A 23,729-nucleotide genomic window follows, 5' to 3' on the forward strand; every position below is an offset into this window, starting at 1 on the left:
GAAATAAAAAGCAGGCTGGCAATGGTATTGCACAATTGGCTCGAACCCAAAAATCCAATTTCACCTTTAGTTAAGGGCTGCAATATGAAATCTGTGGTAGTGACTCTGCCCTTATTTTAAAGTGCTTTTCCTGTGCTGTGGGAAAATAGTCACTTCAGGTTTGTAATTCTTTTAAATTGCAAGACACCTGTCACAGCTGAGAGAAAGAATGCAGTGGGTGCAATAGGGAAAAGTGTCAAATACATTGCCAGATTAGATGATGCACACATTGAATCTGTGCTGTTGCAAAGGGAAGCCTGAACTGGGCTGCTTCATAATGACACCTACAATTCAGATACATTAACTTTGCATGTCAGGGGCAGGGCTGCAGCTGGTACAACCTTGATGTGACAATGTAAATAAAGCATTACACCATGTAAAAAATATGCTGGTTTTAATCCACAAGGATTAAATAATCTTTTCATAATACAGTACAGCATTGTTACCAAGCCCAAAACAGATGAAAAATAACCATAAGCAGACATTCCTACGTTGCCCTGTTCAAGCACGTTCTGAACAATGCTAACACAGGGGAATGAAAGGGACTCTTGTACTTACATTTATACTACAAAGCCACATTGGAAAGTTGTATTGAGTATCCAGTCTTCTCTGTCCTGCTGGTTAAACTACCCCATTTATGCAGCACAGTGTTTCTACCCACAGGACATAAAGACTAACAAAGAATAATGACGCTGTGCCAATTGTTCAATGGGTGACTTGATTCTTCTTCAAGGCCTATGTAGGCATGTTTAAAAAAAACTGCACATGCAATGTTGGTGTATACTTTTAATAAAAGTGCACTTGTGCACATAAACCACACGAACAGCAGTGTAGTCATAAGCAGCTTCCAAGAAAACCATTTTGACATTAGCACTGACCCTGTAATCTCACAGCAAAGTCCCTTGACGTATGCTGATTGAGGAAATGAAAGACATGCAAGTCAATGTCATATTTCACAAAGTTACCCAAAGATAGGCTTCATTTCCTCCAGACTTCTGAAGATCATGGGTCTTCACAGTAGTAAACTGCTACCAGAGTTACTTCAGTAAATTTAGTAGCAATTTACATATTGGTTCAAAACTGCCTGTACTGAAATACTTGCCAGCTTTCAAGCAGTGGATGAAGATTTATTTATCACACTAACGTACAGGGACACTAACTTAAAAGTAACTTAAAACAATTTTTGGGGAATGAAAAGCCATAGGCTTAGACAATATACTTCTGTGACAGGCAGAAGGCCTTAAAATACATTCCAAAGTGGATCACATGGGAATGGTAAAGGCAGACTTTCATTCACATAGTGCATTTCACAACCACAGGGCGTTTCAAAGTAAATTACAACCAAACAAGTGCTTCTGAAGTGTAGCCATTGCTGTAGCATAGGAAACAAGGCCAGCAATTTGCACACTGCAAGCCCCCACAAACAGTAATATGATAATGACCAGATATTTTTGTGATGTTGATTAAGGCATAAATATTGGCCAGGACACTGGGGAGAACTCCCATTCTCTTCAAAATAAAATACCTTGGAATCTTTAAGGAGCAGAGAGAGAGCCTGGGGTTAACATCTCAACCAAATGACAGCACACCTCCAAACAATGCAGCACTCCATCTGTACTGCACCGAAGTGTCGGCTTACGCTTTGTGCTCAAGTCTCTGGAGTGGAAGCCGCCAAATCAGAGGTGAGGCCGGTGCTGATTGAGCCACAGCTGACACATACAAAAACCAGGGTGGTAGTCATTTTGGGCAGAGTCAAGGGTGTAGTACTCTGGATCTGGTGCTCGAACTTCGAGGGGGCATCCAAATTAGAAATGTTCCGTTTGCTGCACTGACATTTCTCAATGAGCATAAAAAATTGCTAAAAAATTAAAATGCAACTGCAAAATATTTGACTTTGTACTTGAAAATGTACCATTTTCCTTCCTAAAACTAATTCTAGCTTCTTCAATTTGTTTCGTTTCCTAAAAATAAATAAGAATCAAGAACTGGTGACACTACACTAGTTAAAAAGTTATTCGAGATGAAGAAGTGCGGTGGCTCTGAGGCACTCCTCCTGTCGGTAAGCATTCCTGTTTAGTACTGCAGAGAGACTCAGTGAAAACCCAGGGAGGGGTCCAGCTCTCTACACCTACTTTGCAGCATCAGGGGGGCAACCTTAAATTCATAGCATAATCATAGCTTCATATTTTCACAGGTATCTGATCTAGTTCTTTAAACATCACGTTATTTACACTGAGTGCCGCCAACTGCACGTCCATCATCAGATGTTATGTTAAAGACGTTGAATGTTTCAGTGCGACTGAAAGTCAGAAAATCAAGCTTGCCAATAATTCCTTTCTCCCCACTAAAATTTCATTTTTAATTCTTGAAAAATCCATTAGCCTCTCAACTAACCTGGGCTGTGCAAATATGCCCAAATCTTCCATGCTCTACAAATCTTAAGGCAACGGCATTATGGGACATGTGGAGGGAAGAGGTTAACGAAGGTGAAACATCCAGGGCCAGACACCCTGGATGCAGGTTTCACTGGCCAAGCAGATTTTAAACAAAAGCCTATTAAAATTGCTACTACTGAATTGTCAACAAGTGATTCATGATAATGGTGCAGTGCGAAGTTGTAAGTGGCGAAGAAATCTATCCTGGTGGCAGCCTCCCATTGACCTCACTTCTGATGTTAAGACTCATCACTGGGAGACAGGCAGTGACTGCAGCTACCGTGAGCTTCACAGAGCCAACAGCCCTAAGAATTGGGGTCAATCAAATCACAGTGATTGAATCCACCTAGCATGAAAAAGACCCAATTCAAAAAATTGCTGAGCTTACACAGAAGATAGCAATTCCAGCCTTGCTGAAGATCCTACTTTGATGGGTAATAGTACTGTTGCAAATAATCATAAAGACTTGTCCACAGGCAGTTTTCTAATTTGACTATGTGACAGTGAGCATGCATCTTCTGAATCTTTTCAGTGCCCCTGAAGTTAAATGTGAAATTACCCAGGTGCTCTAAGCAGCCTATGTACAAAAGATAGCTGATTAATTTTGTGTGGCCAACTTTGCACTAGTTTAATAGCAACCGTTTACACAAGTTGTTTGCTCAACTTTTGGTTCTGAAAGTTGCACAATACATTTTTAAGAAACAGAGCAACCATTAAAAACTGAAGTTCATACAATACTCTCACCAGTTTATTCATTCTGAAACACAGTGCTGGTTCAAGCAAGGAGGATAATGAGGGTAACCCATAATTAAACTTTATTAAAGATCCAAGATAATTGAAGAACGTTACGCAGGTATGGTCCTTGTTAATTCAGCTATTTAGAGCTGCCAGGTCAGATAACATCTCTTTAAAATAAGTTGAAGGGGACTCTGAATGGCTTTGAGTTTTCTTAAAGACATTCCAAATAGCTTGTATGCCACTCATTCAGTTTTTCTAAAATAGATCACACACCCTCTTCATATTAGATTTGTATGTTACAGGCAGGCACACCAAGCCTTTCAACATATTTGATAGGGACCCAAGGCTGCAAGTTTTATTATTGAAATTTGGCAGATAACAGTTGAGAAGTTTGGCACCAACATTTACACTGTTTGGTTCTATAGGAATTGCAGTATGAAGGATCTCTTCCCTCCCACCACCACCCCAACACAATAAGGTCATTAGGAGATGGAATGCATTTTACAGGTAACTACTGAAGCCAAGTCGATTGCATTTAAGAGACAGTTGGATAAACTAGAAGAAAAACAAATATTAAAAGTTACAGGTAAAGTGCAGTGGATAGTTCAGATCAGCAGATTAGTACCAGCAGAAGCACGACGGGCTGAGTGGGCTCCATCTGCACCCAGTTCCCAATTCTATGACTGAAACATTACATGCCCCATCTCACCCTACACAATGACACCAATCTAAACAATGTATGCACAATTATCTACAAATCACTTTGCTTTATTTTGATTTATGCAGTTGATATGAAAAAAAGATCCAGTTATGACGACTCTTCTGGCACTGGGCAACCGTATACGCTGCATTTTTAAAAAATTTCTCTTTAATATTTAATGAGTTCCAACATGAAGCGCTTCAGACACAATTGAGCGCTGATCAACTTAAATATCAGCTCTATCAATTTATATGTTCTAGCTTTTCATATTTTATATATATTTATATAATATAGGTTTAATTTTAGTTTAACATAGCTACAAAGTTTAAACCTAACACAAGGGAACCCAGTCCCTTTTGGCTGAACAAGTTTTCTTTTTGCTGCAGCTTTGCGCCAAATGAAGAGTATTTTGTACGTCCATTGCCACATTTCTTATTGTATCGTATCAGAAATGTGCATCACTGCATACCACGGTTTCAAAGAGGAAGCAACATACATAGTTAAATAGGCTAGCTGGCTTTTACCATTTAAACATCCCACAACAGAAAAATCTTGGAACCGAATTTAATAATCGACTACCACTGCGCATCCCTGGACACTACAATGAAGACTTTGTTAAGAAAACAAAAATGACACTAACAATATACTCTGGCCCCACTTCCTGAAGGTGAAACTACGTTAAAAATCATTAAGTCAATAGTGCTAACCACTGCAATATAGTGGCAATGAAAGCTGCTTTTTTCTTTAAATGAATGTAGTAGCTCCTCTCAGCCAGAGCATCAAACCACCTGGTGTTCTGCAGACAGAGTTAGCAGTCCAATGCTATGGATGCAAATAAAGCCTACAGGAGCCCTCCAAGTGCCTACAGAGCTGTCACAATGCAGCAGACAGGCCCTTCTCAATCCCATCCCAAACCCCACATGGCCTTTTTTTGTTTGTAAGGAAATAGTCAAGTTAAATGCTTTTAAATTTAGGCAAGTTGACAAACATTAAACAAAGCTCTCCCAGGAAACCAGCAGTACCAGTGAACAAAAGCTGACCCCCAGGAGTCAAAGGGCAGAAGCCTATTCATGTCAGATAGTCAAACGATTTAAAGATGAGCAAGAAAAAAAAAGCAGCAAGAACCGTTGGAACAAATGTGTTAGTTTATCGAACATTCACTCCAAGTTTCTCTAACACACGCACGCCCTTCTCCTGGTATTCCTGACGGGTCATCCAGAAGCTATCCTTGTCCTTCATGATGTCTGCTAGGACAGCTCCACCCAAAAACACCATGTGCTTGCGCCGAGGTGGATCTTCAATGCGAATCTTGAATTTCTGTATGGAAGCAAACATTCAGCAAAAGTCAAAAACTACCAAAGTATACTTTTTTAAACAAGGTTTAATTTCTCCCTCCACACCAACAAAAATAAAAAAATCCTGCTCAGTTACTTGAACTATCCCTTTTATACAACTGGATAACAGATTCCAATGTTCATTTCTTCCTTTAGTAAAAGTTGTGGTGATTATTTGGGTGTCTAATGGGACTTGATTACTGTATTGCCAAATTTTACTAGGACACTTGTTAATTGCATCACTAATTCAGGTTATGCTCCACTAGAACATTCTAACAGGCATCTATTCATATCTCATTTTTATGTAATGGCAAAGATAGATTACAAAGCAGCTTCTGAAGGACTCCATAAACTGAGTAAATCTTCCATCTCAACCATATTTCTCAAGAGGAGCGCACAAAGTGCTGAATCAGCCCAGATTCCCAATCAGTTATTTCACAGGAACTCCCACTGGTACTGCATGTAGAGACATCAGATAGGGACACAATCAGGATCAGTTGAATCCAGCAGCTTGCAAACACTCTGTACACCTGTAAATAGTATTCACTTAGGCCAAGTAGCAACCACAGTCCACGAAACTGTATCACAAGACAACTTAGGGAATGCAGTGATTGAAGGAAATTGATTTAAAAACTATTCCTGCAAGTATTTCATACTCCCAAAAGATTTTTCCACCTTTGTTGATTGCTCCTTGATAGCATTATTTCCTCAATCTCCCTTTTCCTTTGTGTCTCTCGCCCTCCCCACCATCGGTTCTCTGGAATCTTTACCATTCAAGGCCGCATGTGCCTTGGCTTAACGGCATCCAAATGACAGCACCTCAGACTATTCAGCACTTCTTCAGTATTGCAAAGCTGAGATAAACTAAGAACCCTCTGACTCCCAGGCAGACATGACCCAGTAATATACAAGTGCAGCTTGCTGCTGGGTGGGTAGCTGCATGATTTTTTTTTAAATGAGATCCTCGTGGCAAGAATCAAGAGCCGGAGGAAGGGATTGTTTTAATTATTCATTTATCCTTGGCAGCCACTGGCAAGGGTGGCATATATCACCTATGCCATGCTGCCCTCAAGTAAGAGGCATGCTAGGCCACTTCAGAGGGAAGTTGTTGGTGTGGGACTGGAGTCACAAATAAGCGCAGGCCAGATAACTATGTCAGATTTCCTTCTTTACAAGGGCAGGGATTCAGTTGTGTTTTTACAAGAAACCGATTAGCTCACATTGACTTTTTATTTACTCCAACCAGGTTTTAATTTCCAGATTTAAAAAAACTGAACACAAAGTCTTAATCTTCAATTTGAACTCAAATTCTCAGGATTATGAGGTCAGTAATATGACCACTCCACTCTCACGCACTGTGCAGGACAGAGGTTACCCAGCTATCGAGATGATTTGTTTGGGACTACATGATCCACATGCTGTTCAAATGGTGAGCAATCAAATTCAGCCACACTATGCTTCAAAACATCAGCAGGCATTTTACAACTGGCAGCATTAGACACCAAGCATGAAAAAGAGAGAAGCAAGACTGAGGGGAATAAGTGAAAGCAGGAACAGGTTTGAGGAGCCATTCAAAATAAGGAGATAAATGGTTGCACAGAATTTTAGGAACAGAGCGCCAGACAGGTGTATAAAAGTTAAGCCTCTACCATTGGAGAGGAGGGAGAGAGGGAGGATGGGGGAGGCACACTACTACTACAACCATCAGTTGCATTTATATAGCATTTTTAATATGCCGCCAAAGTACATCACGGGAATGCCCTTGAACAAAATTTGATACTGAGCCAGAAGATGATTAGGGAAAGTCACCAAAACCTTGGTCTAAGTCAGTTTTAGACAGCGCCTTACAAAGGGAGAGAGAGGCAGAGAGGTCTGACGGAGGGAAGCTGAGGGCCCAGACAGCTGAAGGCTACATTAAAATCAGGGTAGGCACAGGAGGCCAGCAGGTGATGTGCAGAGATACGAGGTTTGTGGGGTTGGAGGACATTGCACACAGAGTGGGACAAGGCTGTGGAGAGATTTGGAAACAAAATTTGAGTTATCGCTGGGCTGGAAATCAATGTAGGTCAGCAATCACACAGGCGATGGATGAATGACACCTGGTGCAAGTTAGGACACAGGCAGCAGAGTTTTTGATAAGCTCAATCTACAGCTGGAAGTGCCGAGTGGATGATCCATCTCGGCCTCCTCCGGAGGTCCCCAGCATCACAGATGCCAGTCTTCAGCCAATTCGATTCACTCCACATGATATCAAGAAATGGTTGAAGGCACTGGATACTGAAAAGGCTATGGGCTCTGACAGTATTCCAGCAATAGTGCTGAAGGCTTGTGCTCCAGAACTTGCCGTACCCATAGCCAAGCTGTTCCAGTGCAGCCAAAACACTGGCATCCACCTGGCTATGTGGAAAATTGCCCAGGTATGTCCTGTACACAAAAAACAGGACAAATCCAACTCGGCCAATTTCCGCCCCAGTCTACTCTCGATCATCAGGAAAGTGATGGAAGGGGTCATCAACAGTACTATCAAGCAGCACTTGCTTAGCAAAGGAAGATGGTTGTGGTTGTCATCTCAGCTCCAGGATTCATTACAGGAGTTCCTCAGGGTAGTGTCCTCAGCCCAACCATCTTCAGCTGCTTCATCAATGACCTTCCTTCCAGAAGGTCAGAAGTGGGGATGCTCACTGATGATTACACAATATTTAGCACCATTTGCGACTTCTCAGATACTGAAGCTGTCTGTGCCCATACATCAAGACCTGGACAATATCCGGGTTTAGGCTGACAAGTGGCAAGTAACATTTGTGCCACACAAGTATCAGGCAAAGACTATCCCCAACAAGAGAAAATCCAACCATCGCTCCATGACATTCAATGGCAGTATCATTACTGAATCCCCCACTATCTACATCCTGGGGGTTACCACTGACCAGAAACTGAACTAGTCACATAAATACTGTGGCTACAAGAGGTCAGGGGCTAGGAATTATGCAACAAGTAACTCACCTCCTGGCTCCCAAAAGCCTGTCCACCATCTACAAGACACAAGTCAGGAGTGTGATGGAATACTCCCCATTTGCCTGGATGAGTGCAGCTCCCACAACACTCAAGAAGCTTGACAGCGTCCTGGACAAAGCAGCCCGCTCGATTGGCACCCCATCCACAAACATCCATTCTCTCCACCACCGATGCACAGTGGCAGCAGTGTGTACCATCTACAATATGTACTGCAGGAATTCACCAAAGATCCTTCGACAGCACCTTCCAAACTCACGGCCACTACCATCTAGAAGGGCAAGGGCAGAGATAGATGGGAACACCACCACCTGGAAGTTCCCCTCCAAGTCACTCACCATCCTGACTTGGAAATATATTGCCGTTCCTTCACGGTCACTGGGTCAAAATCTGGAAACTCTTCCTAACCACATCGTGGTTGTGCCTACACCACAGGAACTGCAGAGGTTCAAGGCAGCAACTCACCACCACCTTCTCAAGAGGCAATTAGTGATGGGCAATAAATGCTGGCCCAGCCAGCGAAGCCCACATCCTGTGAGTAAGTAATAAAAACAAGTTTATGGAGGATAGAACATGGGAGGCCAGAAGTGCATTGGAATAATCAAGTCTAGCGGTAATAAACTCACGAATTAGAGCTTCACAAGATGAGCTGAGGCAGGATGGAGTCAACTGATGTTATGGAGGTGGAAGCAGATGCTCCGAGCGATGGCGTGTATGTGGTTAGAAGCTCACCTCAGATTCTAATATGACACCAAGGTGGTATATTGTCCGGTTCAGTCTCAGACAGTTGCCAAGGAGACAGATGGAATTTGTGCCAGCAACCAGAGGCAGTGATTTTGGTCTTCCCGATATTTAGTTACAGGAAAGCTCTGCTTACCCAACGCTAGATGTCAGATAACCAGTCTGATTATTTAGTGACAACGGAGGGATCAAGAGAGGTGGGGGTGAGGGAGAGCTGGATGCCGTCAGTGTACACATGAAAATTAACACTGATTTTGGATAATGGCAGCGAAGGACAGTAACTAGAGGAGAAACAGGAGGGGCCACCCTTGGAGGACAGAGGTAACGGTGGAGAAACAGGATGAGACACCAGTGCAGGTGGCTCTCTAGTACATAAAAATGGATTTGAAAGGAAGGATGAGAATTTTTAAAGCAAGACTGGAACCAGGAGGGGAGAACACAGTTGCAGCATTAGATACCAAGTTTTTCTGGATATTGGACTAAATTAAATTGTACTGCATCACTCCACTAAACCAGGTTCCTACCAGAGTCTTGAGTGGAGAAATTTGAAGAACCATTTATTACAAAGTTTGACTTACAGAAAGTTTCTCGACATCTCCTTTAAGTACACGCTCAAGGTACAGCTGTTTGAGCTCACGTTCCAGGCGTGAAGGTAAACCAGGGTACATGGTGGAGCCACCAGAGAGGACAATGTGCTTGTAGAATTCCGATCTGGGAGGGAAAAATTGCAGGCAGCAACGAATCACTCAGGTAACAATTGGAAAAATACTCACTGCTTTGAAGTTGTATTTGACTATCACTCGGTACAAATTCACAAGCTAAAATTCGTTAGGGAATTTTGAGAAAATAAAACCGATTGTAGCAGATGCAATGTCTAAAAGCACAGGGAAACTTAATTCACTAGTGAGAGCATTTGCACAGAGCCATGTAATTAGTGATATACCACAGTTAGAAAAACCAATGTACATTGCCCACGTACCTGGTATCAATGTCAGCTGCCTGGATAGTATTGAAAAGTAACTCAGCCACACCAACACCTTCAACGTTGATGAGATGAGGCTGAAACAAGGCTTCAGCAGCTTCAAACCGCTCTCCTCCAACTTTAATAACTCGGCCATCTGGAAGCTGAAATACTTGTGCTTTGAGAATTCAAACCCAGTACACGTAGCACGTACAAATCTACAAATATAAACTGACTGCTCCCCAAAAGGAATACGTCACATCGCAAGTGATTCTGACAGAGGGCTGTTTTCAGCACTGATATGAGTAGCAGGTTTTCACTGTTTGGATGTTTTTAGAACATACATTTGGAAGGGGAAGTGAGTAGCCAGTGAATCCTACTGGGAACTGAATGAAGGGGCATTAAGACAGGACAAGATCCAGCTCAATGACAATGCACCACCCTCAGCACTGTGGGTGAATGACCTATTGTTCAACCTACAGGTGAGATTTGAATAGGCACTTAAATGGGGGACTATAGATCAATGTCCCAGAGAGGCTAAGAGGCAGAGGGGAGGAGACGGGGTGGGGAGGCAGAGGGGAGGAGGGAGAGGACACAGAGGGGAGGAGGGAGAGAAGAGTGAATCTTTAAAGCCAGGATAAGGATTTTTTGAGGGGTGTAAAATGGCAGACACAGTGGAAAGATCATTGAGAAATAATCTTAGAAGGGATTGCAGTTATTTAGTAGGTATAGTAACTATCTTTATTTTCTGCTTACTGCTGAACAAATTCACAACACTTTTAAACTTTAGGAATTCAACAGTTACAGATTCCAAGACAACTACACTCCGTAAAACAAAGAAATCATTAATTTAGACTTTAGGAATACACACCGTATAGGACTCCACTAATACAGTAGTTTCCAATGCCAGCTTCTGCTCCTGTTCAATGTTGTATCCCACATAACACAGCTTCTCCTTCATCATGCGAACGGTTTCAAAATCAGCCGAGTGGTTGAAGGCGTAGCCTCGCAGAAGGAGTAACTGCAAAGTGAAAAATGGTTCAATACCAGGTAACAGAGTCACTGAACAGCAAGAGACAGAGGCTGGCCTTTCAAAGCCTGGCAGCATAAGTCACACCAGGGCTTGATACCCAAGGTGAAGTGTTTGCAAAGAAATTCTCAGCAATTACATCACCTGTGCTCAGTGTACTTTTAGAATTCTGGGAATGCTCATGAACACAATACTTCACCATTGCAAAGACCAGATAAGCAAAAGAATTTTGAAACTTAGTTCCATTAAGTTTCTAAATTCACTAACATTGTAAACAGTGCAAGTTGTTAATGATTTAAGCATGACTCAAGTAGGTAGTAATAACTGAAATCTTCCCACTGTAAGTACCTCTCTAACCTTACAGTTCAGTAATTCATGTCACAAATGCAGCATTTCATAGCCAATTCATTACTTTTGGATAATTGTTTAGTTGACAAATGCAGCAATTTACTGATTTACAGTATCGGAGGAGCAAGGGAATCAGCAGATAGCGTTTCAGCTCATGCTGACTGAGGGGGCGATACTGCCTAGGATACTGAGAACAGACCTTAGCCCTCTTCCCAAAATCACCAAGAAATAGCTTAACACCCCAGCTTGAAAAATGATAATGCGATTATGCAGAGCCCGTCAGCACTGCAGAGGTCTCAGCCTCTCTGTCGATTACATGCTAAGGCATGACATGGGCTTGAAGCCACAACCTTGAATTAAAGAATGCAACAACTATTCAAGTTGGACTTTCAGAAGGCTTTCGACAAAGTCCCACATAAGAGATTGGCGTGTAAAATTAAAGCGCATGGGATTGAGGGTAGAGTATTGAGATGGACAGAAAACTGGTTGGCAGACTGGAAACAAAGAGTAGGAATAAACGGGTCTTCTTCCGAATGGCGGGCAGTGACTAGTGGGGTACCACAGGGATCGGTGCTGGTACCCCAGTTATTCACAATATATATTAATGATTTAGATGAGGGAATTAAATGTAATATCTCCAAATTTGCAGATGACACAAAGCTGGGTGGGAGGGTGAGCTGTGAGGAGGATGCAGAGATGCTTCAGTGTGATTTGGACAAGCTGAGTGAGTGGGCAAGTGCATGGCAGATGCAGTATAACGTGCATAAATGTGAGGTTATCTATTTTGGTAGCAAAAACAGGAAGGCAGATTATCTGAATGGCTATAAATTGAGAGAGGGGAATGTGCAACGAGACCTGGGTGTCCTCGTACACCAGTTGTTGAAGGTAAGCATGCGGGTGCAGCAGGCGGTAAAGAAGGCAAATGGTATGTTGGCCTTCATAGCCAGAGGATTCGATTACAGGAGCAGGGATGTCTTGCTACAATTATACAGGGTCTTGGTGAGACCACACCTGGAATATTGTGTGCAGTTTTGGTCTCCTTATCTGAGGAAGGATGTACTTGCTATAGAGAGAGTGCAGCGAAGATTTACCCAACTGATTCCTGGGATGGTAGGACTGACATGAGGAGAGATGGAGTCAATTAGGATTATATTCACTGGAGTTCAGAAGAACGAGGTGGGGGAGAGGATCTCATAGAAACCTATAAAATTCTAACAGGACTAGACAGGGTGGATGCAGGAAGGATGTTCCCAATGGTGGGGGAGTCCAGAACCAGGGATCACAGTCTGAGGATACGGGGTAGACCATTTAGGACTGAGATGAGGAGAAATTTCTTCACCCAGAGAGTGGTGAGCCTGTGGAATTCGTTACCACAGAAAGTAGTTGAGACCAAAATATTGTATGTTTTCAAAAAGGAATTAGATATAGCTCTTGAGGTGAAAGGAATTAAAGGGTATGGGGAGAAAACAGGAGCAGGCTAGTGAGCTGGATGATCAGCAATGATCATAATGAATGGCCTACTGCTGCTCCTAGTTTCTATGCAAGTAACCCATGAAAGCTAGCTGGGGCAATTTAGCATAAGTGGCTCAACAGAGTCAGATTTTAAAGACTTCAACTTGAAATGGGGACCCTCCATCCAAGCTTTTTTTTTAAAAAAAAAGCCTGCAGACTCGATAACAACGTTTGTGAAATTCCTTTTTCCTGGGACGCTGAACACACTTTTGTCTGACTGAACACACCCTCTCCATTTCACAGCACTGTCCGGTCAGCATGTTTGGCCGCAGGGTTTTCCTGCAGTGCTGAGCTCAGTAAGCCACACACTAAACATCACTGTCTGCTGTGTCGCTGCCACTACTGGTTTGTATTTGTACCTAGTCTGTATTTCCCTGCATTTCAAATGAGAAAAAGCCACAGAAGGCAGAATGGTGAATTGGAAAGCAGTGTAGCCACTTCTCCCTGCCCTTGGAGTTACTCTATAGACAATTCCCCATAGTTAAAAGCAGCCTGCCATGGATTAAACATCAATAATGCAATTGAATCATCTTTTTTAGGCATTCATTTATTTTGAGAATGTTCAAGTCAAACTGGTGACATAACAGATTGGCAACAATAAGTGTTTAAGGAAATATGTTTTTTAAAAAAAGGAAAGGAATTGTTTTAAGGACAAAGGGCAAGCTGTCTGTCAATAATCCAAATCAAACACACCCTGGTCAGCAAGCATTATAGTGTCATTTCAGTCAGCACAGCTATGTGCTGACAGGCCATTTCAATTTAATTCAGAGAATCTATTTCAAGTCAATTAATCACACTGTTGCCAGGCCTCCAGCATCATTACTCATAACTGGCAGCAATGTGACAAAATATGGAGTGACGTCACGATGGCTGAAGTCAGCGACCCCATAATTTGCTCTTCCTTCTGCCCGGCTGCAGTCGGTTACTCCGTAGGTCCATCACTACAATGACAATTCATTTCTGCAGTTCCACTTATTGTCACCAGATGGCACTACAGCACCACCTGGTGGTGGAATCTCAAACTACAACAGACGATAGATACATTTGGAGAAACAGAAAAAGGAGAGAACCACTGCACAAGGTTCAAAGCAAAAACAGGCATTAAAGAGAAAAAACTATTATAACTGGACTCCAGGAGCCAGCATGGAGACAAGACCCAATAGAGGGCCAACATCCTCCGTCCCATGGGCGCCTGAAAAACACAACTGGAAAATGGGCCCAGGCAAACTAACCTGAGCACGCATCCAGAATGTTGTGGCATGGAGTTTAGAGGCACTGCAAGGGGAGGGGCGAAAGATGAGTCAGGAAGAGAAAACCCATCAGGAGGAAGAAATTAGAGTATGCAGGAATGCTAGCTAGAAATATAGCAGTAAGACTTTCTACAAGCATTTAAAAAGGAACAGAGTAACTAAAGTGAGGGTTGGTCCTCTAGAGAGAGAAAGAATGGGAATTAGTAAAGGGAAACAACAAAATGGAGGATCCACTGAACAGATAGTGTGTCTGTCTTCACTGTGGAACACAAATAACATCCCAGAAATAATTGTAAATCAAGAGGTGAAAAGGGGCGGAGGAACTGAAAGCAATTACACTCACCAGGGAAAGGGTGCTCAGTATTAGAATTGAAGGCTAACATGTCCCCTGGGCCTGTTGGCCTGCATCCTAGGGTCTTAAAGTGGCTGCAGAGATAGCGGCTGTAATCTTCCAAAATTCCATAGACTCTGGAAAAGTCCCAGCTGATTGGAAAATAGTGAATCTAACACATTTATTCAAGGAAGGAAGGAGACAGAAAGCAGAAAGCTACAGGCCTGTTAGCTTAACATCTGTCACAGGGAAAATGCTGGAATCTGTTAGTAAGGAGGTTAGAGCGGGGCACTTAGAAAGTCATAAATTCAGGCAGAGTCAACATGATTCTGTAAAAGAGAAATAGGGTTTCACTAATTTATTAGAGTTTTTTGAGGGAGAGAGAAGCAACATGGATAAAGGGGAAATTGGAGACATGGTATGCTTGGATTTCCCAAAGACATTAGATAAGCTGCCACATCAAAGGTTACTACAGAAAATAAATGCTCAAGGGGTAGAGTAACATATTAGGATGGATAGAGCATTAGTTAGCTGACAGGAAGCAGAAAGTAAGGATAAATGGGTAATTTTCAGGTTGGCAAGCTGTAATTGGGAGTACCACAGAGATCAGTGCTGAGTCTCAACTCTATAATCTGATGGATGAAGGGGCTGAATGATTAGTTGCTAAGTTTGATGAGACAAAGACAGGTGGGAGAGTAAGCTGTGAAAAGGACCCAAGGAGTTTGCAAGAGATATAAAGGTTAAGTGAGTGGGCAAAAAATTGGCAGATGGAGTATAATGTGGGAAAATGTGAACCTGTCCACTTTGGCAGGAAGAATAGAAAAGTAAATTATTTAAGTGGAGAAAGGGTGCGCTCTGTGGTAGAGGGATCTGGGTGTCCTGGTATATGAATCACACAGAATGCAGGTACAGCACATGATTAGGAAGGCAAATGGAATTTTATTTATTGCAAGGAGAATCAAGTATCAAAGAAGGGATGTTTTGTCACAGTTGTACAAGGCCTTGGTGAGACTACATCCGGAGTACTGTGTAGTTTTGGACTCCTTATTTAAGGATATAATCACCTTAGAAGCAGTAAGGTTTACTTGACTGTTTCCTGGGATAAGGGACTTATCTTATGTGGAAAGTGTGGACAGGCTGGGCCTGTAACGATTGGAGTTGGATGCTTCCCATTTGGGGACAGACTAGAGCGAGGGGACAGAGTTTAAGACAGAGAAGAGAAATTTTTTTTTCTGAGGATCGTTAGTCTGTGGAATTCTCTTCCCCAGAAGGCAGTGCAGGTTTGGTCACTGAACTTATTCAAGGTCGAGTTAGGATTTTGATTGACAATGGAGTTGGGGGTTACAGGGTGTGTGCGCACACACAGGAAAGATGTGAGGCCACAATTAGATCAGCCATGATCTTATTGAATGGCGGAGCAGGCTCGAGGGGCTGAATGGCCTACTCCTGATTCGTATGTTCATATGTTAGGATTACCATTATTGATTTCACTAGCCAGATATCATGTGAGGATCAGCTTGCACCCATCATGAAATAAGTCCCCGATCTTTGGAGGAACAGCAGAATGGTCAGCAGGACAGACAGGCTTCAGTCACTGTCGTTACAAATGCACAAAGCAGGTGGAAAATTTGGGAACTCCAAAGAGTTTATTTGTCCTCCACCTCCCCCTGGTGAAAGCTACATTAACTCCCTCCACAGAGACTGTCACACGTGCTGAGTATTGTCAGCATTTTGTTATTATTTCTCCTCCACTAACTGTACACTATAGGGCCAAGAACCACCAAAACATTTCCTGCTGTCTGGAAATTCTTTCCAATGGTTTGTGCACATGGCCAGGAAGGTGAGCAATGAGAATGGGACAGAGACTTCTCAATGCAATCCAGACAGCCAGTCAAATCACATATACAGGGGTATGTAGCGTTTGGAGGAAGAGCACGATAAACATCACAGTTCACCATGCTTCATCCCAACAATATCACCAGTGGAAGCGACAACCAGACATATCCAATAACGTAGGACATTTACCGACCAATTACTTAAATGTTCCTGGAGCAAAAAGTCACTTTTTTTTTTAAAGAAGAGTGCATCCAATTACAACATGGAACACAAGCCACTTTGACAGGCAGACTACAGGAATAAAAGTTTGATTTATCAACCACAGTTGAAGTTTCAGTGGTCCATGTTCGAACAACACAATTCTACAAGTTGAGCAGACTGACAGCTGCAAACATGCACAAGCACCAAACTAGGTGACATTATTCTCTCCCCTCTGCAATACTTGGCAAGGTGCTCCCATCTCTTCCATGAGCCTGCCTATTGTGGTTCCAGTTCATCTCCAGCCATAGGTGCACCCAGAGTTCCTCAACAATGTGCCCTGTGCCTGGGTCTCATCTTCATTTCGCCCCATAGTGACATCTAGTGGCAGACTCCAATTCCACTTGTATGTTGCAAACGGCCAGCCCTCCCTCCCCATCTCACCACCTCGTCGCCAAAATGTCTCATTCTCATGGATTGATACAAATTTCTTCAGCCATCTCAGATTTCCTGCCCAACCTCCCACCCATCCTGCTATCCCTCCCTCCCCTAATCAACCCCGTCCCCTCCCCCTCCCGCCCCCTCCCCAAACCCCTCTCCTCCCTCCCTCCTTCCCCCACCCCGAACCCCTCTCCTCCCTCCCTCCTTCCCCCACCCCGAACCCCTCTCCTCCCTCCCTCCTTCCCCCACCCCGAACCCCTCTCCTCCCTCCCTCCTTCCCCCACCCCGAACCCCTCTCCTCCCTCCCTCCTTCCCCCACCCCGAACCCCTCTCCTCCCTCCCTCCTTCCCCCACCCCGAACCCCTCTCCTCCCTCCCTCCTTCCCCCACCCCGAACCCCTCTCCTCCCTCCCTCCTTCCCCCACCCCGAACCCCTCTCCTCCCTCCCTCCTTCCCCCACCCCGAACCCCTCTCCTCCCTCCCTCCTTCCCCCACCCCGAACCCCTCTCCTCCCTCCCTCCTTCCCCCACCCCGAACCCCTCTCCTCCCTCCCTCCTTCCCCCACCCCGAACCCCTCTCCTCCCTCCCTCCTTCCCCCACCCCGAACCCCTCTCCTCCCTCCCTCCTTCCCCCACCCCGAACCCCTCTCCTCCCTCCCTCCTTCCCCCACCCCGAACCCCTCTCCTCCCTCCCTCCTTCCCCCACCCCGAACCCCTCTCCTCCCTCCCTCCCTCCCCCACCCCGAACCCCTCTCCTCCCTCCCTCCTTCCCCCACCCCGAACCCCTCTCCTCCCTCCTTCCCCCACCCCAAACTCCTCTCCTCCCTCCCTCCTTCCTTCCCCCACCCAAACCCCCCTCCTCTCACGATTTGAAATCCATTTCCTAAACTGCAGACATACTGGTTTTGTATTCTTCTGTAATCGACAGGGATGAATTATTTTTATTCCCAAGATGAATTCCCGGTCTTTTCTGCATTTCATCAGCAACTTTAGAAGCATAATCAATGAGCAGTAGGCAGCGCAGAAAGACAGTAAAACACAGCTCAGCTATTTAACACAGATAGTGAGTAATACAACCAAATTCGTCACCTTAATGAGGTATCGGGTAATATCCCTGCCAGCAATATCAAGCCTCCGCGTTAGGTGTGGCAGTGAAAACCCTTCATACACAGGACAGATGTGTGTCACTCCATCACCCGAGTCCACAACCACACCAGTCAGTAAACCTGAGAAGTAGAAGGGCAAAGAGTTCATCAGGGTAGGACGATTCAACATGACACTTGTGAATGAAAACAAACCATTGTTACTGGAAGTACAGTAACTGGGAGGTTATCTGATAATACTCAGCTCAGTGATGCTGTAACAGTATGTTGCCTCTCCCTCATACTCAGCACCTACCTGGTTACACACTCCATCATTTGTCACACCCTCATGCCCCAAAGCACCTTGGCAATAGCTTAGCTCCCATTACGGAGTACCATTATGGTCTCTGCAGGCACCTCAATGCTATCAGATTGTCTGATTAAGTCACAAACAAGTCAGAATGTTTGCCTGAACATCTCAAGAATGAAGTTGTGGTTTTATTCACTGGTATAAGCACCACTCCCTGGCACTCAATTTCAATCAGGTTAATGTAGAGTCTTGGCATGCTAGGGCACTGGAGTAAGATTCAAACTCCACTTCTAGCCCTCACTAAGGCCGCTTAACCCCACCTGCCACTTCTCACCTTTGTCTCTATTCACTCATCACTATCAAGAGCCTCTGGGAGCTACTGCCACCTGCAAACTCAAGGCCCTCCTTGGAGTTTACATCCTCCACCTCATTCCCCAATTTGAGTGTTGATAAAGTCACACTTGACCAAAACTAGCAACCCTGTCACAGGTCCACTCTAACTCCATGCCACTAAGCAACCGGAAATTGAAATCCAAGTGTCTCCATTCCCTCCTAGCCTCTGATCCACTGACCCTTGTCCTCTTTGCATTTCTCTCTCTTCATTAATGGTCAAGTCACCATAGCCCCTCCTCAAACCCAACTATTCTGGCCAAGCTTTTAATCACCTCTAACTTTCCTACCATGGCTCAGTGGGTCATTTTATTACCATCTCCCCACAAAGAGAATGGGGACAGAGTCTATATTAAAACTGTTAAGAAAAACTGTAAATTGGTGTTGCAGGGAAAAGTGTGGAAAGCAGTCAAGCACAAGAACAGGACAGCAGCCATTTCTCTCCCAGTTAGGGAGTAGCTCCAAAGTAAATGCTGTTGTTTCACCAGCCAAAGAAATTGTAAATATACAGGCACTTCCCAAAAGCACTTAAGATATAAATTTCAGAACTCAGTTTCACCAGTACAGGGCTTTGATGGAATCAGGGTCTGAATGACCCATTTTACAGCAAGCGTCCAACTGAAATAAATCTAACCCAGTTCTCCTCCATGTTAAAAGTTATCACTAACCCAATTTAAAATTTCATTTCTATACAAGTTATTTTAGTTTCAAACCACAGTCTGTGATGCTTTAGCTAATCTGATTGAGCAGAGCAACTGGGACCATTGCAATCCCCATCTATGGCGGAGTTCAAGGAAGCTAGGAGGAGAACCTTGCTTTTAACATTCTGCACATAGCAAGCAAGCCAATCAATATTTGTTTGAGAGGATGGATCATTGTTAATAAAAATGCTGTCAAAATCTTGTGGAATTTTGTCGTTGTTAAAAACACATTACTTTAAATTGTACAAAAGATGAACATGGATGATGACATTCATTTACCCCAACTAAGCTCATTCACCCGGAAAGAACCTCATAGGCTTCAGTAATGATTCCAGGGTTTTTGCCTCTGCTCCCAACCTACAGTAGAATTTCACATGATCAATCCTTAATGTGCCTTTTGGTGGTTTGAACCTGCACCTATGTTCTAACATTAAGACCTGATTGGAAAGTGTTGCGATTTACTTCTTACAATATCAGATCAACTCTTAGGACTAAAATCCCAAGTCTACCCAATCTTTTCAGTCCTTGAATGATAGAAATGTGTTTCATGATCTTTGCTGCACCACATTTGCAAGGCTTGAATCTTTCAGTGACTGAAACTGGACGCAGCACTCCGGGTATGATATGACCAGAGCATTGCACAGCCTAATCTCACTTCCTTTTAGTTGTCTTCTGCTGTTTTGTCCATATAGTTAGACATTCTCTTTGCTTCACTTCACAGTGAATTAACTATTTGAGTACTTAAGTTACTCAAGCCTCCAGATGTCCTGCATATAACCCAAAGCTACTTCAAATCTATGCAAATAGTACTCCAGCTGGCCGCTTTTCTATGTTGAATGCTTCTTGTGCTTACCTATAATCAATTTAATTTGTCACCTAAGTGAATACTTAAAATATTTAAACTGATTTGTTTAATGTCAGAGCATCCACCTCAGATCCAAGAACTCTTCCTTCGTACAATGATAGAAACTTAGAGCACAGGAGGTCAGTTGGCCTATCCCCCCCCCACTCCCTGCTTTTTATCAGTAGCCCAGTCAGTTCCTTACCCTCAAGAACCTGCTCAATCCCTATTAAAACTACTTGCACCATCAGCTTCCACCACCTTTTCAGATCCTGACAACTGAGCGAAAAGATTCTCATCTTCCCTCTAGATCATTCGCCAATGATTTTTAAACTAAAAAGAAAAGACTTGTATTTATATAGCGCCTTTCACCACCACCGGGCAGCTCAAGCTGCTTTAAAGCCAATTAAGTACTTTTTTGAAGTATAATCACTGTTGTAATGTAGGAAACACAGCAGCCAACTTGCACGCAGCAAGCTCCCACAAACAGCAATGAGATAATGACCTGAATGTTGTTGTGATGTTGATTGAGAGATAAACATTGGCCAGGACACCAAAGGAAACTACTTTGCTCTTCTTTGAAAAAGCTCTAAGAGATCTTTTATACATTTATATAATTTTTCTCTGATCTACTCTATAAAACCCTCTCGTTGTATAAACCTCCATTCAGTCACCTCAAACCTTCTTTGTTCCAAGCAGAACAGTCTAAACTTTACCAACATTCTCTCATCCCTGGTAATACCCTGGTAAACCTCCTCTATACCCCAAGACCTTTATGTCTTTGTTTGGTAATAAGTACAAGTATGACTAGTTTGCATTCCACTTCGGAATCCAGCTTGTTAATGTAGGTTAAGAACAGTTAAGTCTCACTCCCCCAGATCGTCATCATATATGCTAACCTAGAAAGCCAGCAAAAGTAATGGGTTCCAAAAAGCACCTGCAAAAACACTCCAAATATAAACCTATATGGACATGTGAAAACAGATAATGACACTGAAGTGGGAGACATGGCTCTTACTTGAACTGCAGATATGCTGAGTGTTCCTTCACTTCTATTGCAGGGAATTGACCAGACACCTGTGAAAGCTTGCCCACAGGGGATCTAAGTATTCATTTACTTAAGATCAATTTCCAATGGTGGTCTGAGGATGCGCTACATAGAATATAAGACACAGTAACAGGCCACTGGGTCCAATTAGTTTGGGCTCAAGCTTATGTTGCACCCGAGTCTCCTCGCATTCTACCTCCCTCATCACAGCCTTTCAGCTCATCTTTCTACTCCTTTTATGTTCTCATTTCCACCAGGACATTATTTTTTGATCCTATTTGTCACTCTACCAGGAATCTGGGGTTAAAATTAATATGGGTTTGTTTGTATGAATTTCAAAAAAAAAATCTAAAGGACATTGCTCAATTTTATTAAAACTAGTCTGTTAAGGAATTATCTTTTTGTATTCCAGAAGTTCGAATATGCAGCTTTGAGTTATACTTTTGTTGATCATCTTAGGAAGCTGGAGAGTAAAGTCTTGAATCTTTCCTTAAAATCATCAAGGTTTTGCCTCTACCTGACTGATTGTGAGGCTGGAAGTTGCAGGTCAGTGGCTGTATCACAGGTGAGGCAGGAGGTTGACAAATATATGTTTAAACTGCATGTGTGACATGCTGTCTTTTCCAGGAAGGTTAACACCTCTCATGTAAAAATGGCAACATTTGGGCATCGATAATCCCCTATAACCACCTGGTGATTCTTCCAAAGAAGTTCCCACTGCCAGTTTAACATTGAATCAAGCTGCAAGATCCTGTGCAGATCCACAATTCGGCTGCCATTCCGTGTTTCAGCCCCCAGAGCACAACAAATTTTACAGCCTCCCGGTCTAGATGAGAAGAGGCAAGTTTAAACTTTTGTGATACAATACATTTTTATTTTCAGCTTAAAATGATAGTTTGAAACCATTTCACTCTATGTTGTCAACAATGGGTCACGAAACCTCTCCCTGCCAACCACAACTCCCACCCCATGTTAAACTTCCAAAACACGTGATGCTGCCTGTTTCACATCCTTCATCCCATATTCTTTTTAGAGTTTTAAAAAAAATCCTCTTCCAATGTTTCATGTTACTCTTCACCCCATTTTCTAATGTTTGAATTCTCATATGGTTACTTTATTATGCAGTTTCCAAATTTAAGTTATAATTTTTTACATTTTTACAATTATGTTGGGTGATTCAATTTTACTGTGGTATTTCATTTTTAACCTGCCTACATAGCAAAATTAATGATTTTAACATTTTACTGAGATTAGGCAAATAGTAATTTTTAATTTTTGTTTAGTCATCCTACAGGACATCTTCCATTCCTTGTAGCACTTTAGAACTTGAAGATAAAGGGCAGATTATTGTATTCAAGGCTCTGATGTGACAGGAAGGTGTCAGGGCAATTATATTCACAGGTCACGATGCAGTTGGCAGCAACACATATAAGTGACAGGCTGAATCCTCCAACTTACTCAAATTCTGCAAGAGATCTGCCAAAGTTTTACAAATGAAGAGATTAGTCTGATCAATTTAATTGCAATTTCAAAGCAACTTTTGGTCCATAAGCCTTTACCTTACATCTTGGTTTAACTTTAGCATTTCTCCCGATTCAACTGAATCTCAGGCATACGTACCTTGAGCATACAGTGTGAGTACAGCTTGAATAGCAATGTAGACTCCACTAAACTGGTATGTTTCAAACATCACCTGAAACAAAGAAAATAACTTGTTAGCCAGCCTCACCTTTCCATCCATCTTATCCCTCTTACATTTTTAAACCAATTGACAAAGAGCCAATAAGTATAATACATCCTTAGACCTGCCTAGCTCCTCTTACTTTGCTGCCTGAATTTTAAATATTCCTAGCCTGAGTGACGCAATAGTCTGGTTTTCAGAAATCTACTCTGGGTCTTGCTTGACTATGCATTTGAAAACTGAAGGAAGCAAGTCTCCTCTCAACCTCAGATCATTGCTCTGATCGGCCAGCTCATCATGTGAGAAAACATGAATGCTCAAGTCCTTCATGGTTGGACTGTGATGAGTTCCACTCAGTAAGCCAAGCATGATTACTGGGAGATGTTGAAATTCCTCCCCTATAATGCGGTTTGAGTAGATGTAATTTAGTCTACATCCTTACTCATTGCAACATAAAGGTAGGTTTTGACTTGCATTTGATCTACTTTACAAACCATGCTACTGGGGAGGTGGTAAGAAATTTCAATTTTGGAAGTTGTCAACAATGCGTATGATTCTAAAATTAGAGAGCAGGAATTCTGAAATCATCGAATCATTTAACTTTCCAGCGTGGAAGGAGGCCATTCAGCCCTTCCTGCCTGCGCCAGTCAACAAGTGAACCAGCCAGCCTAATCCCACTTTACACAAATAATCTGTCACCCCTGCACCCTGCTTTTAACCCAACGAGTCAGTTCCTGGGAGAAATACTGTGTCAGGACACAGTTATAATGAT

General features: G+C 43.0%; 1 protein-coding gene across 1 annotated transcript in view; it reads right to left on the reverse strand.

Moving 5' to 3' along the window:
* Positions 1-3,081: 3,081 nt before the first annotated feature.
* LOC121286886 (actin-related protein 2) overlaps positions 3,082-23,729 on the reverse strand; it is a 44,869-nt gene continuing 24,221 nt past the window's right edge. Inside the window, exons 4-9 of the mRNA XM_041204107.1 lie at positions 22,897-22,969; positions 17,994-18,130; positions 10,832-10,981; positions 9,979-10,124; positions 9,578-9,710; positions 3,082-5,229 (exon numbers count right to left, since the gene is read on the reverse strand). Of these exons, the coding sequence (XP_041060041.1) occupies positions 5,059-5,229; positions 9,578-9,710; positions 9,979-10,124; positions 10,832-10,981; positions 17,994-18,130; positions 22,897-22,969 (810 nt within the window). The 3' untranslated portion in view covers positions 3,082-5,058. The remainder of the gene's footprint in view (positions 5,230-9,577; positions 9,711-9,978; positions 10,125-10,831; positions 10,982-17,993; positions 18,131-22,896; positions 22,970-23,729) is intronic.

This window comes from Carcharodon carcharias, chromosome 2 (assembly GCF_017639515.1).
Source record: "Carcharodon carcharias isolate sCarCar2 chromosome 2, sCarCar2.pri, whole genome shotgun sequence".
NCBI classification, from domain to species: domain Eukaryota; kingdom Metazoa; phylum Chordata; class Chondrichthyes; order Lamniformes; family Lamnidae; genus Carcharodon; species Carcharodon carcharias.